Genomic DNA, 15957 nt, shown 5'->3' on the forward strand with positions numbered 1-15957 from the left:
CATCGCCACTAGTGGTCATTTAATTTACATAATTGCCATCATTTCTATTCTCTCTTTTATTAAATAATTGCAATCATTTTCTGCCAAAGCTGAGCGTGAATTAAATAGAAAAAAAGAAGAAGAAGAGAAAGCTCAGGTCCACGTACCATTTTGTCCATGTCCATTGACAATAAAACTCTATTATAAATGTGCCAATAATAAAGGGCCACGAACATCTGTAAAGGACATTACCATTATTTTATTTTATTTAAATCGGATCCACATTTGTGAAAAGTGGGTTGACTTTTGTTTTGTTTTTATGCTCATCGAAATTGTTGTCGTGTTATGAATACTGCAATCGAAGCATACTCCAAATACATTGAAGGCAGCTTATGCTAAAAAACAATTCTACATTGAATAATACATTCAGTTAATAGTTTGAGAATATATCATAATCTAAAAAAACATAGTATCCATTTTAATGTTTGAATTTTAGAAAAGATGGATTTTTCCTGGTCAATGTATATGAGTATATCCATAGCTTTTTCGACCTACAAGTTTTTATTTTTCAATATGCATCGCGATGTCCGAACGTCCAATTGAACTTCGACTAATCTGGTCAAGTTGGTTTGACCCACTATGGAGTAAAGATCTCCCGGTGTATATTAATTTTCTCTTGTCATAAGACTCAAATGCGAAACTTTATTTAAGGGAAATAAATATCGAACTGCTTAAATGATCCTAAGTTAATTCTACCCAAAAGTTGATGAAGAGAGTGAGCGCTGAGTAGGGTCATGAGAAGCTTGCTCAAAGCAACCAAGTGAGAGTGACGTGCAGAGCACAAAGACAGTGGATCAATTAATTTTCATATGTTCTTAGTCACACCAATATTGTTCGTTCACTCTATCAAGTTGTTTTCATAATTAATCCACCATGGTCCATAGGTCCACCCAAACTCATTTTTCTGACGTTGAGACACATTCTATCACTATGATGCACATCAAATGATTTACCATGAACTTTGGTTTGGTTTAAGCTAAGCCGTGACACTCGGCCTTTAGGTGAGCCATAAAGCTAGAATGAGTAGTGGCATCCTAAGCAGGGACGGAGCTAGAAATAATGTTCAGGGGCAAATAAAAAGTTGCTAAATATTAGTAGGACTTATAAAAAATTTTCGGAGCAAAAGTCAAATAATTAAATAATTTAGGGGAGCATTGGCGTTTTATTTGGGGCCAAAAGTTAAAGAGTTTTACAAATTTGTATGTGTAATTATTGGAAATTGAAAAAGCCAGGGGGCGCAATTGCCCCCTGGAGCCTTAGTGGCTCCGCCCCTGATCCTAAGGGTGATGAGTTAATATGTGGTATATATGGCGATTTTATTAAGAAAAATTGCACTGACGTGTGTCTCATGTCTTGGCATCGCCTTCAAGTCGAACATAACACGAAGATGGTCCGCCATACACTGCATGAGGAAAAAATGGAACGGGTAATGTCAGAAGTCGTTGTTAAGATTCTATATCGATCTTATAAAATACTAATTAATAACAAAGATTCAAGTTATAGAAGGTACAAGCCATATATAACCTTAACGAAACAGTCGTCATATGTACGTTTTTTATTAACGTTCCATTTAGATGTTAGCCAGAATGCTTTTACACTTAGATTTATCATATTCGGATTCTTTCATATGTAAATATTGTGATAGCGTTTGGTAACGAAGTTAAGTTTGATTTAATTTAATTTAGTTTGATTTGAAAAGATGAAAACAAAAGTAATTAGGAAAAGTATGTGAGAGAATTTGAAGAAAAAGATAAAATAGTAATGATTATATTGTTAAATTGAAAAAAAATTGTTGAAATTAAAAAAAGTATTGAATAATTGAGATAATTTAGTATTAAAAAATTAATTTAAATAAAATATATATAAAAGATAATTTAAAGAAAAAGATTAAAAAAAATGATTGTGTTGTTATATTGAGAGAAAATATAAGTTAAGTTAAGTAAAATAAAAATTTTATTATTAAACATAGCAAGAGGTGATCTTTGCCAGTGTGATCTTTGCTGGCTTATGAAACAGAAGAACACATGGGACCGATGAAATCGTGAAGATCTGATACATACAATTGCTGCAAGAGGTGGACGCACATTACTAATTCTTGCCATATGATTCATGCAAGGTAACATAATATGATTGACAAATCGGTGTTGTGGCCACCTACGTACGATAGTGAGCATTATGTGTCTCATTGGGAATAACAAGAACAGTCGTCTCAACTCAAGTTGATATGTTGCTTCCTCATGTAGGCTCTTATTAGCTGCCAGCTACTCTTCTATCTTTCTCTCATTTTTTTATTATTAATAATCGATTAGGGGAAAACTTATTGTTGTATAATCAATTAGGGAAAAAAATAGATTAATAATCAATTGGGAAAAAAAATTTAAAAAACAAAATGTAGTATAGGGATGCAGGCTTTTGCCTATCAATAAATAAATTATAGATTCGATTATCATTGTATGATTATCCGTACTTCTTAATTAGCTATTAAGATAACGATTTTTATTTCATTTTATTAGATTTATGAGTGTCTTTTGACACCGAAAAATAATATATATATATATATATATATAATTTGCACATTTGATGATGATGATAAACCAAATCTACAATTGGGTTACGTATTATCATGTTTTCAATATCATGGAAAATCATTTGATGACAGCATAGAACCTTCCAGTCTAGCAGCAAAGCACAAATTAAAGAGTTTGTCCACATGATGAATACGTGTTTGCGTCGGTCGACCGTTGTCATCCGGTCAAAATGATTGCAAAAAATACTATTGGTAATTCGCAGCTATCAGAATTCGAAAGAAGACCGCACCCCGAGTACTCTGACGGAAGGCTTCCATCCATTTTCTTTAAATTTGTTCCATTGGATATATTGATGGAGCTCACTGTGAGTTCTTGCCATGAACAAAAGGTTTGTCGTTTAAATTTACTAATAAGTTATTGGTTGGGTATGGTAACCTACATCAACTCCTGTAGAGAGAGAAAAACACATCATGTTACATCATGTTCGATTCTCAATGGAATTACTTATGTCGTTTCATTAATATTAAAAGTTCTATTTCATTATACTAGATTCATTAATTTCTCTTATAACTAAAAAGAAAAATCTCGAGAAGAATACTTAATGAGAGTAGAAGAAACTTTAAATGCTCTACCCTCGAGAATTAGGTGAATAATACTTCCCATGTTCTTACTATAAAAAAACTGCCATTTGACATCATTTATTGCTTTGATTTGTAGGGATTCCTTGAACAATGAAAATAGTCCTATAATTCTTTAAAAAACAAGTCCTAAAATAATATATGTATAAATAAAATAGTCCTTATATTTAGAGCAAAAAAAAAAAACAGATCAAGTATAATTTTATTGGTTTATGTCAGTGCCAGGGTGATGGGCACGATTGTGAACGAGGTCGCATGAGCTGAGAACATGCAGGGTTGATATGTCAAGTTAATTATTTGAAAAATGCTTCTTCCTGCGAATTTGATTCCTCCGAATCTGCCGAAATGAGAGTGGCAATAAAATTGCCCATAAAGTTGTCAAATATTACATCGCCTGCCATTACCGCTATTCGGGGGTAGAGTTCGGCAGAAATTGTCGATTCAAATAGCATTACTCTAATTATATATAATTATCTTTTTCTCAATGAAAGAATTAATCATTATCTACAGTCTCTGAAGTCAATACATGTACAGCTCAACCATGTCGGTTCAATTTCTTATTCTTACATAAAAAAAATTTTGTTAATGCTTTCGGACACCGACAGTCAATGAGAAGGACCGATCTCAATGGGCCGAACTCGAGACCCATTTAACGGTCGAACGAGAGGACCGATCTCCGCCTTTGGTGGGTTTTCCGATTGTTGTCTATGGACGTCTACCCATTTTTGGAAGTGCAGGCCCTCAAGTTTATAGGCCGAGCCTCACTATTTATGGGTCGATCCGTAAATTGAGTTTCTCTCTAATGCTAATCTTCGTCCTCAGCAGCATAATCGGTTATACCGGCCGAGTGAGTTCGATTCATCGTCCTCCGAATTCAATCGTTATGATTGTACATATGGTCGTTTGTCTGTGCTAGTGAGCAAATGAGGCACTTTGCCATGTCTCTCTTACTAGCAAAAATATTAGTAAAGTTCGACGTACTAAGATCCCGACGTAGTACGAAGATTATGTCGAGATCAGTAAGTTATATCCTTTCGCTTTCCTAGACGTGACCAAAAACTATATAGATGTGATGATTCAATTCAATTGCAGTCCTATCTTTTGGAAAAGTAAGAGCAAAGGACAAAGTAAATAATGGGAAGAACTTGGAACCACCCACGTCCCCTTGTATGTATGTCATCATCAACAAACAGTCCCTTAATTAATTGCTCCATGCCCACGAGAAACTCGACCCCAGTTACGTGCTTTTCGACTTAGTTATGATAATGCAGATCTTTCTTACTTTTGTCTGTGTACGCGTTCAGCAGTCATATCGAGTAAGGCAAGGTAGATGATGAGCTTTCATGTTCGATGCTCCGACCCATCTGCAGAGGGAAGCAAGTGAATCAACAGAACCACAAACAAATCGAATTGCGAAACAGAGAAGAAGAAGGAGGAATTCTGTTAATGTTTGTGTAACAAACAACAAAGGGTTTAGTACAAACAAAAATGAAGGCTATCTAAATATATGACTGAGCCTTCTATGCACAAACAGAACAGCCACAATCTTCCAAGGACATCACCATGTACGGCACCCCCATAAGAGAGCCTTCTGCCATTAGGTTTGGATCTATTGTCATTTCTTCCATTAGAACCCGAAATACCGAACCAAGGGCATGGCTCTTTGCTAGGGAAGAATGACGTCAAATAACACAAAATCTCATTCCCCCGTTATCCTAGTTCATCTTCGGCGTGATTGATGTGTCCACCCCTTGATCACCTCCAGCAAGATCTCGTTCCAAGTATCGATCGGCCCAGGCAGGCACCAGTGGACGCAGTCGTTGTGGACACGATCCTTGATCCCATTTGCGAATGGGAAAGGGTACATGTACGGGCCTGGGTGCCCGTCAGGTCTCAGCAGCGACAGTCTGGTCACGTCCAGGGCCTCGAGCCTGAACCCGTCTATATCCCGCGCATCCTCCTTGGCAGATTGAACCTCTTCCAGCTCAATTTTCCTCATCTCTGCATCCATGCCCTCGAGTGGCTTCTCGCCTTCCTCGAAGGGCCGGGTCTTGGGACATGCCCCGAACTTGTCCCAGTCACCCTCGAAATGCGATGGCACGAATGTCGTAACAAACACGTGTTTTCCCTTCCCGCCATTAGCCCTGCTCCTCTCCGACACGGCCTTGAGGGTCGTCCTCAGGGCCTTCCTCAGCACGTCATAGAACCCAATCTCGGTGTAGTTCGCACCCGGGCAATAGTGGCAGCCCAAAATGGAATCCCTTTTGAAGTACACAGCCGGGAGGAGGTACCAGTGCCCGAACGACAGAACCAGCATATCTAAGCTCCCCAAATCCGAAGCCCACCTCTCATCAACCGAATCCAAGAAGAGCCTATTATAATCAGGCCCCGTGCTAGATTTCTCCAGCCCCTTGACAAGAAAAGGAGACCAGTAAACAGACACAGAGACATTCTCCCTGGGGAAGTGCCATTTCCTAAACTTGTTGTCCTCCCCGTTCGTGTAGACAAGGTTAGGGGCAGACACAGAGGACAGCATGCAGAGCAGCGACTCTAGCTGATTCCTGGCCAAGGAATCCCCAACGAAAGCAATGTGTCTGTTGCTGAGGATGTCAAGAAACGTGTTGGGGTCAAACCTTGGGAGGGGACACTGGTTGGGGCTCCACCTCCATTGGAGGAACTCCAGGTCGGGCCTCCCATGTGCCATGCAGTTCTGGCCGTCCTTGATCGTACCGCAGCTCGAGCCATTGTATAGGGGCCCCACGGTTATGTCCTGGACCCACTTGCCATTGGTGTAGTCACAGCCGGGCTGTGGCTCACTTTTCCTTTCCTCTTCATCTTCTGCAATACATAAACAACATTAATTAATGCCCAAGATCATGTGCTCAAACAACCCCCGGGCTCTTTGCCCATTAAAGCGGTACCTGAGCTGGGTTCATAACGTCATGAGACAGTTCGGTCCATATCCGGTGTGGGAGTTAGAGCATTGAGAGGACATTTCCCTAGTACGGCCAGACAAAAAAAGCATAGAAAAAGACAAGGTTTGATTGATTTAATGGAAATGCCAAATCTTGGATTCAAAAACTTAAATGGGTACTCTGAAATGCCTTCGTCTTGCTTAGAAAAGCTGGAAGGGAGATTGGAAAAATAAAAAAAAGGGAACTTTGCCTTTCCACAATGCACATAGTATTCTGGGAATGCACAAACCTTGACCTTCTGGAAGAGGAGGAGCAGGGGAGGACGAGGAGAAGGAAGAGGAGACGAGGGCCGGGGCAGGGCGGGAGAGCTCGTGAACCGGAGAATTGGTAAAAGGGAGGGAGTAGAAGTAGAGCCAGAACAGGATAATGGAAGCCAGAGCATAGATGGTCCATGGCAGGAGCTTCCTGGTTAAGGACTGTGGTGGCTGCTCCTTGAATGGGCTCGTCAGCCCCATCTCCCCCTGCTCTTTCCTCTTCTTGTGCGCTGCTTTGCCTTGCGTTCTCAGTCCTTGCAGGCTAGCTTTGCTGTCTGTTGTGCTGTTGAGCGCGTTGAGAGCTGAAGTTTAGGAACAGATCTTGCTATGCTGTGTTCTTCTCCCGTTATGGAGGTTGGCGAAACAGTGGAAGAGAGAGAGAGAGATGGAGAGAGGAGAGGGGTGATTTGGGCAAAATGGCATTGACTATCTCCTTAAGAAAGATAGATGAAAAATAAATGGGGCAGTATTAGATGAATTATAACCTAACCTACCTAATCCAATATATCCATCTAACATGACAATAAAATAGTTTCAGTTCAAATATTTTAATACTTTAATTTATTTAATATTTTTTGTGATTATGATTTGTACTAGTTTTCTTACTTTTACTTTTATTTTTTAGTATTATTTCAATTAAAATATTTAGTATTTTATATAGTCTATCACAATATACTAAACACTTAAATTAAAATATCTAATATATTATCTTAGGGGTCGTTTGGTACATTGGAATGTTACATTACAAGAATTGTTAGATTGCAGAGGAAGCAAGCCCGAAAATATTATTATAAAGAATATAACATTGCTATATTTGATAAGTTATTATGTATTTGAAAAAATATAATTTAATATGAGATTATTATGTTTGATATATTAAATAAAGAGATGAAAAAGTAAAGTAATTTTACAAATATATCCCATTCATTATATTTTATTATTTTTTGGTTTTAAATATATATAAGAACAAGATTGGTGTAATCTCCAGGTTGGAATTTGGAGATTCGAAGCCCGGGAATCTCAATTGAGATTCTTGAGATTCCCGAGCCCATGGCCGGAAACTCTGGTGTAATCTAGAAGGGAATCTTGAATTCCCAGTAGATTACATCCAACCAAACGGGCAGCATGAAGTGCTAGAATTCCTCATGGTTCTTTTCTCTCTTTTCTTAGATATATAATTGCAATCATTTTCTGCCACGTGCCAAAGCTGAGTGCGAATTAAATAGAAAACGAGAAAGCTCATGTCCTCGTGCCATTTTGTCCATGCCCGTTTGACGATATTCTATGTAAAACATGTGCCAATAATAAGGCGCCACGAACATTTCTAAAGGACATCACATCACTATTATTTTATTATTTTATTTAAATCGGGTTTACATTTATGAAACGTGGCTTGACTTCCTCTAGGAGAAAATACTCAATGGGAATCAAAATGCTTCTAAGTAAAAATTTATGAGATCATTATGAGGTTAATTTTATACTTTTTAGATAGTTTTATTACATAGCTAAATGAATAAGTAATATTCATTTAATATTTACTCTATTTAGCTATAGAAACTATTGTACGAGTAAAGCAAAGGGTTCCAAATGATTGGCCCATAGCTAATTGATAGTTTGAGAATACATCATGGTCAAAAAAACATAATAATAATTCACCCAAAAAACATGAAGATATTTTAAAAGTATTATTTTTGATAAATTTTATGTTAATATTCGGATTTTTTTTTTGGGGGGTTGTTGGGATGGGTTTGGGGTGGGGGGCCTGGTGGCGGGAGTTGCTCCACGTCAATTATATAGGCAGCTACCTTCTACCCAAAAGGTAATGGAGAGAGGGAGCAAGAGAAGCTTCATCAAAACAATCAAGTGAGAGTGACATGCAAAAACACAAAGAAATTTCATAAATTAATAATTTTCATATGTTTTTGCTTATATCATTGTCTGTTCACTTTGTCAAGTTGTTTTCACAATTTAATCAACCATGGCTCGGCTCCACCCAAGCTCATTTTTCTAGTGCAGAGACATTAGAAAAGGAGCTAAGAGACTGATAGGAACAAAGAGAGAGCGTGACAGCGACTAAAAGAAAAAGGGGAAAAAAAAAGAAAAAGGGGAAAAAAAAGTGAGTTTACTTGCAACTCTTCTTCTTCTTCTTTTTGGTTTAAGCCTTCAGATTAGCCAAAAAGTTCCAACGAGTAATGGTGTCCGCTAACTATGATGAGAGTATATATCGCATAGGAGAAATAACTTGAAAAATCAATTATTTTTTCAAAATTTTTCTATTTATCAACTTTAAAAATTTTGGCACGAAAAATTATAACGTTTATCTCCATTTTTTGATCTATCAATCCGTTAATTGGACCGTTAAAACTGCTGACGTAACTGTTAATTACGCTGATGTGGCAGACGGTTGCCTACGCGGATGGCATTCCACAAACTTTTCAACATAAAAAATCACATAGTTTGCTTTTTTTCTTCCTCATATGTCAAAATATCAATAATTTTTTTCTCATCTACCAAAATATCAATAACCTTACAAAATCACATAGTTTACTTAAGTTCACTCATCTACCAAAATATAGTTTCTTTAAAAAATCATATACCAAAATATGACTTCTTTTAATGATTATAAGTATGAATTATGGACTTATGTATATGCATGTCAATTTGAATGATAAAAGATTTTTAATAGAAAAAGTATTAGAGCATTTATAAGTTTACCGTTTGCAAATAAAAAATATCCATATCTATTATCACATTAAGTAATATAGGAATTTAGACATGTTACATTACAAAGATAATAATCATACCAAAATAACTATTCTTACAGAACTTGTGCACACCAACATCTATAAAATTTTAGTATGGTTATTTAGCGTGGTTGAACTTGTTGGACACTGGACCGTTTACTTTAGCATGGTTCAACTTGTTTTGGCATGGTTATTTTGGGATGGTTCATGTAGATATAGACTTGTGGGACCGATCGTTATTAAATTTTGATAATGCATATATGATGAAAATGCTTAAGATAAAAAATTCATCATATCTACATATCAAAATTTAACATCTAAATACAAAATTCTAAAATACTAAAATTCTAAAAAATATTCACATCTAAAAATTTAACTGTGAATGTATCTAAAATTAAATTATGTGCATGCGAAAAAATAACAATTGGTCAAAGATATCTATATCTATATGTTTTAAAAATAAAAGTAGAATACTTTTTTAAAATTAAAAAATTTGGGAAAATAACTATTGGTTCCACAAATCTATATTTATTTATCTTAAAATTTTTTTTAAAAAAAAAAAGAAATTCAAAAAATCAATAAAATAATAAACAGTTTCACAAATCTATATCTATATATTTTTTAAACTTCAAAATTTTATTATGTAGAAAAAGCTCAAAAGATTGAGAAAATTTCATTCAGAAACAAACCGTTATAGGACTATATGGTCGACCTACATTTATCCTGCTTTCATATATACATATAGAAACTTCGATATATTATGCTGTAAAGACAATAACCATTCCAACAGATTTTTGTGTTCAACAAGTTGAACTGTGTCCAACAAGTTGAACCATACTAAAATTTTATAGATGTTGGTGTGCACAAGTTTTGTTAGAATTGTTATTTTAGCATGGTTATTATGTTTGCAATATAATAAATCTAAATTCCTATGTTACTTAATGTAGCAATAGAAATAAATATCCTTTTGATTTGCAAATGACAAACATGTATCTATTCTAACACCTTTTCTGTTAAAAATTCTTTTAACATTCAAATCTACATATATATATATATATATAAGTTCATATTCAAACTTATCATTCAAAGAAGCCATATTTTTGTAAATGTAATTCTTTAAAGAAGTCATATTTTGGTAGATGATGGAACATAAGCAAACTACGTAATTTTTTAAAGTTATTGATATTTTAGTAAATGAGAGAAAAGTTATTGATATATTCACAGATTAGGAAATAAAGCAAACTCTGATTTTTTAGGTTAACAAGATTATGGCAAACCATCCGTAGGTAACCATCTGTCATATTAGCACCATTAATGACTACATTAGCAGTTTTGATGACCCAATTAACAGATTGATAGATCAAGGAAACTAAAGAAAACGTTGAGATTTTTTAAGCTAAAATTTAATAAATTGGTAGATCAGAAATTTCAAGAAAATAATTGATTTTTTAGGCTATTTCCCTTGGTGTATATATATATATATATATGGTATTTTTGGGGACAGAGTCAGAGATTTTACTCCATATATAAAACCATGTCAAGGTAATATATTGAGCTATATCCAGTATACTAAAAGTAAACACTTATGTGATAGTCTTAATGTCACGTAAATTTGATTTTCAAGTCTATACAAATATCCTGAAAATTATATTAAAATTACGAAAGTATCCCCTATCCCATTAAATTCAAGTTTATATTGCTTATAAATATTTGGAATAGAGATTATATTATAATAAAGGATAATTTCTTACTAATTCTTAAAATTTTTATTACTCGAAATTGAAACATAAACAATATAATATGAAAATGCTCTGCCATGTTATAAGGAGAAATGGGTAATGGCAAACGTCCTTGTTAAGGTTCTACGTCGATCTTATTATATTAAAGTGAATAACAAAATTATGAGAAGATCCAGGCTTTCTAAGTTAAAACTGTATAACAATAATAATAGAACAACACAGAACCGGAACCCTATCCGTCCTTGTGCAAAGAACTAGAACCCTAACTTAGTCCACCTCATCGGTGTGTCCAGCTCCGGGCGAGTGCGTCTGGTGGCACAGCCACCGAGAGCGAGGAGCCGAGCTGCCCTCTATCTACCGGTTGTCTTCGTTCCCAATGGCTTCTCCCTTTTTCCATTCTTGTCCTCACTCTTCCTATCCCTCGGACATGATGGCACGGTTTAGGTAGGGCCGCCACCGTTCATCGCCTCAGCTGTAGGTCACGGTGTGTTCCGTGTGTTGGTTGTCAACTAAATCTCACAAAGGTCACGATGCGCCACCTATGGCGAGCTTGCGGCCATAGCAATGGCGGGTCTCCATCCTCAGCTCCAGTCGAGGATCTTGTTAGGCTCACTTTTTGACCTTCGCGAGGACACTCCTAGAGGGCTCTTCCACAACGACACCCATGGAAGGTTCTTCAATCCCGATCGCAGCATCACGTTAGCCTTATTGCCACCCATTATTGGCTGTCGATAGCTCCAAGCTGAGGCGGAGGAGGTGTTAGAGGGTGTCCTGTAAGTCGTAACGACCCTCCTCCACATCGTCTTCGTTCTTTTCCCAGCATGTTGTGTTGGAGATTGTCTTCCGTTCCCCTTCGATGGTCATCCCTTCTCCCTCTTCAACTCGTGGTCGGCGGTTGCGGCGACAGAGGCCATATCGCTTCCTAACTGAGCCAGCTCAACTCTTGTCCGCTTGGACTCGACTTGGCCTACCCCTTGCAGGTCCTCTTTGTTCCAACTGCCCCCTCATTTCTTCCCCATTCGGATACCGACTTTAGCTATCGGTACCTCTATCATCAATATAAATGGGACGGCTTCTTCGTCTTCGGCTTACCGCTCCACCAGCAGTGCTTCTCCCCCCTTTGCGTTAAGGAATTGTTCCCTCAATTAGATTTGGACCACTGCTCCTTTATTCCAGTCCTATGATTTGACTGCTTTTGTTTCTGGTGTGTTAGCTTAGGACTCCTCTAGCCTACCCGGTTGTTTTTGTCTATCATGTTATAGAGTGGAGTGGCAGAAGCTGGTTTGTTAGGCAGCCTGGCATCTTTCTCGGCACTGTCATTGATCTATACTGACCGAAACTGCTAAGCTATTCTTTGTTTGACTACTAAAGTGGCCATTGGTTTGAATCGATCAAGATTTCTCAGTGGTTATTGGTTTGACCCTACTAGCTTGGTCAACTGCCTTTCTCGGCCCGTCGAATTGGTCGTCAGCCTAGTGTCTTTCCCGGCTTGTCGAATTAGTCAACAACCCTCCCCAGCCTTTTGCTTTGATTCTACCTATTGGGACCGTTTTGTGAAGAGCTCCTGGCACACGAATACAGCTCAAGACCCCCTGCGTTTATCTGATATTGAGCTATCAAAACCTCGATAATATATGGTTGAGTTCTACATGGATAGATGGTTTGAGAACCCTAGTCTACCAGAGTTCATATGTGATGGTAGAGGGTTTTGATCGGAATCTCGAATGGCTACTACCCTTGCTTTTCACCTTAATTTTTTTTGTGTAGTATGTTTGGGAGGATCTGATTAATTTTATATTGTAATCTTTGTTTTTTGAGTATTTTTAACTTATACTCTTGTCATGTAATTTTTACACGTTATAAATGAATCCTCCAGATTTACAAGAAAAAAAAAACAACAACAACATCATCAACAACAACAACAATAATATTAAGGCAACCATTAATGCGATACGCTTTCTTCATCATCATCCCATTCTTTATGTTAGTCAGAATGCGCTTTTGTCCACAAAATTATTGTATTGGGATCCTTTCATATGTACACGATGTACCTGTCAAGGTCGGGAGTAGGGTCTTCACTGGCTTGTGCAACGGAAGAACACATCGGACTGATGCAGGTCGCGAAGATTAGATACATATATCTTGCCGCATCAGGTGGACGCACATTATTAAGTTGTTGCCATATGATTCACGAAAGGCAACAAAAGTATGATTTGATAAATTGGTGTTGTTGCCACCTACGTACGAAAGTGACACTTATATATGGGTCACAGACAGTCATTAACTGGGAAGAACAAAAAAGTCGTCTCAGAGTTCCATTGCTTCCTCTTATTAGCTGCCAGCTAGCTCTTCCATGCATCTCTCTCTATGTTTTAATAATGAGCAATTGGGGAAATTAGATGAAGTACATAGATTATTTAAACTTGCACAAATTACAATAATGATGATGATAATAACAAGCCGAGTCTACCGTATAATAGGGTTACGTATTCTCATTTTTCTTTTTCTAATAAAAATAGTTTGATTTAGTGGACTATGCACTGCAGAGAGTTTGGTGAGCAAACGATAGCTTACTTGAAACAAAAATTATAATCGACAATAAAGGAGCGCATATAGTCTTACAATGAAAATTAAATTTATAATATCTTGGTTGATAAGGGGGAATTTGTGACAATGCACTATGCCATCTTTCTCAATTTTGGGACTCATTTTAATTTAGATTGGTGTTGTTATGCCTAAAACTAATGAAATACAAAATTGTTGTGGCTGCTTTATCAAGTTCTTTTTTAAAGATTAAGGGTCAATTAACGGGTAAAAAAGGGACTCCCTGTGGGAACCCGTTAATCTATTGGTAATGGTTTGAGAATTTTTATCCAATTGCAATTTTAAATTTTGTGGAATATGTCTTGATAAAATATCGACATAACAATATATATATTTGAAACTTTTCGAAAAGATTTTATTATTTACCTAATATTTCATAATCTTGATTTATTTATTTAAGATAAAAAATAATATCCAATCACATTAATATCAATACTAAAATAAATAAATATATTAAGGAATATTTATGCATAATGTATGTAATTTTTTGATAAGATTAGTTGCAATTAAAAATTATTCAACGGGCCTAACTTAAGGCCAATTTAACGGTCGAACGAGAGGATCGATCTTAATGGGCCGAGCTTCAGGCCCACCTGACGGGCTCTCCAACATTTCTATGGGCGCGTTTGGTGGGCTTTTCAGTTGTTGTCTACGGGACTTCAGCCATTGTCAGAAGTGCAGGCCTTTAGCACTTTTGTCCTCGGCACCAATTTGGTCGGTTACGCCGGCTGAGAGAGTTCGCCGTGCTCAGAATTAAATCCCCATGTTAGTATGGTCGTTGCTATGTCCGTGCTAGTGCACAAGTCGACGGAATGGAGTGAATTTAGAAAAAGGGCTAATTACGTAAAAAGCACGACGTTTGCTCAAATTCTCAATTCTAGCACGACCTCTCAGAAATAGCACAAAAAAATAAGACATTTCATTTTAGTCTTAAATCTAGTACCCTGTTAATTTTTTTTAAATTCTAACGGTATTGATTGACTAGGCATTAACAGTGACACGTGTCGTTATATTATTTAATTTTAAAAAAATAATTTTGAAAATTAAAAAAAAAAAAAAAGTGAAGAGGAAGGTTTGGCTGAAGACAGAGGGAGAGGTAGATCATTTCGTTTTCCGAGACGTGACCGACAACTAGAGATGGGATGATCCAATTGCAGCCTATCTTTCGGAAAAATAGTAAAGGACATGGTAATTAAATGGGAAGAACTTGGAAGCCACACCCCGGTAATTGGTATCGTCATCAACAACAGTCCCTTAATTAAATTGCTCGTGAGAAAATAAGACCCTGGTTACGTGTTTTCTGACTTAGTTATGATTATGCAGATCTTTATTACTTTTGTCTGTACATATGTCCCGTGGTCATACCGAGCTAGCAGAAAAAGAAAATATAGCTTGTACCATGGGATTTTAAATAATATCTTATAGTGAGATATTAATTTTAACATAAAATTTTAACCATTCATAAATTATATATCTTGCCTCTCAAATTGTAGTCATTTAAGTTTTCATTTAGCGGTTTTTGCTCACAACAATTTGTACTTGTCCGACACATGGCCCAATCACACTGTCACACTTGTCCACACGCGAGACAAAATGTAATCACGTAATGGACAAAACCCGACCCTAACTAATAAGACTAATACCGAACCGATAGTTTGGTTTTTTACAAATTCGATTTAGTCTTATTTATTCAATTGGTTTGTTTGGTTTTTCATTGATTTATTCTATTATTTTTAACCACATTCTTCGGTTTTTCATTGGTTCATTCTATCATTTTCAATTTGGATTACCATGTTCGATCATTATCTAGCAGTTGATACGGAGGTTTCGGCCTTTTCGATCATCAAATTGTTTCCATAAACAACTGATCATTTCTTTGTATCTATTTGAAAATTTTGTTCACCAAAACTGAAACTTCAACTCCCTCATCAATCTCACATTGCTTTCAATATGAAAAGAGTCCCCCGTCGGACAATCCACCATTGCGACTGGAAACTAGTTTCGATTATAATGGCCAATTCCTATTAACATGTTTTGCTTCACTTCGTCAAACCGCACCATGGCTCAAGACTTCCCGTAGTATTCTTAGAGAGTTCGTCGGAGGCCGGCTATGTTGATCTTTCTCATTTTTTTCCCGGCCTTCAATCAGTTTTTCTTTTTGGCAACGATAAATTTCTTATGTTATTCCATAAAGTTGATATTTTCCCAGGATATTTCATTCGTTAATTGAGTCCATTTTTCTTTCTAAAACTGTTTTGTATTATTGGTTCAAATTAATTATCTTGTCTGCTAGAACTCATTTGTGCTATAAATAGTTTTTGGAATATAAATTTCTTTATGAGAGAAAACAAAAGCATTAGTGAAGAAGACCCTGATAAAAAATCGATAAGTTAATATATTTATATATTGGTCTAAGTCAATTCTATAATTCGCTTA

The 15957-nt window shown here is 36.4% G+C and overlaps 1 protein-coding gene across 1 annotated transcript; it reads right to left on the minus strand.

Annotated features, from left to right (window-relative positions):
- Positions 1-4627: 4627 nt before the first annotated feature.
- Positions 4628-6874, minus strand: LOC116199860 (protein ALTERED XYLOGLUCAN 4-like). The gene is made up of 2 exons (XM_031530422.1): positions 6410-6874; positions 4628-6043 (listed from the first exon to the last, which is right to left on the minus strand). The coding sequence occupies exons 1-2, from the start codon at positions 6633-6635 to the stop codon at positions 4926-4928; spliced, it is 1344 nt and encodes a 447-aa protein (XP_031386282.1). The 5' UTR covers positions 6636-6874; the 3' UTR covers positions 4628-4925.
- Positions 6875-15957: the final 9083 nt, after the last annotated feature.

This window comes from Punica granatum, chromosome 3 (genome assembly GCF_007655135.1).
Source record: "Punica granatum isolate Tunisia-2019 chromosome 3, ASM765513v2, whole genome shotgun sequence".
NCBI classification, from domain to species: Eukaryota; Viridiplantae; Streptophyta; class Magnoliopsida; order Myrtales; family Lythraceae; genus Punica; species Punica granatum.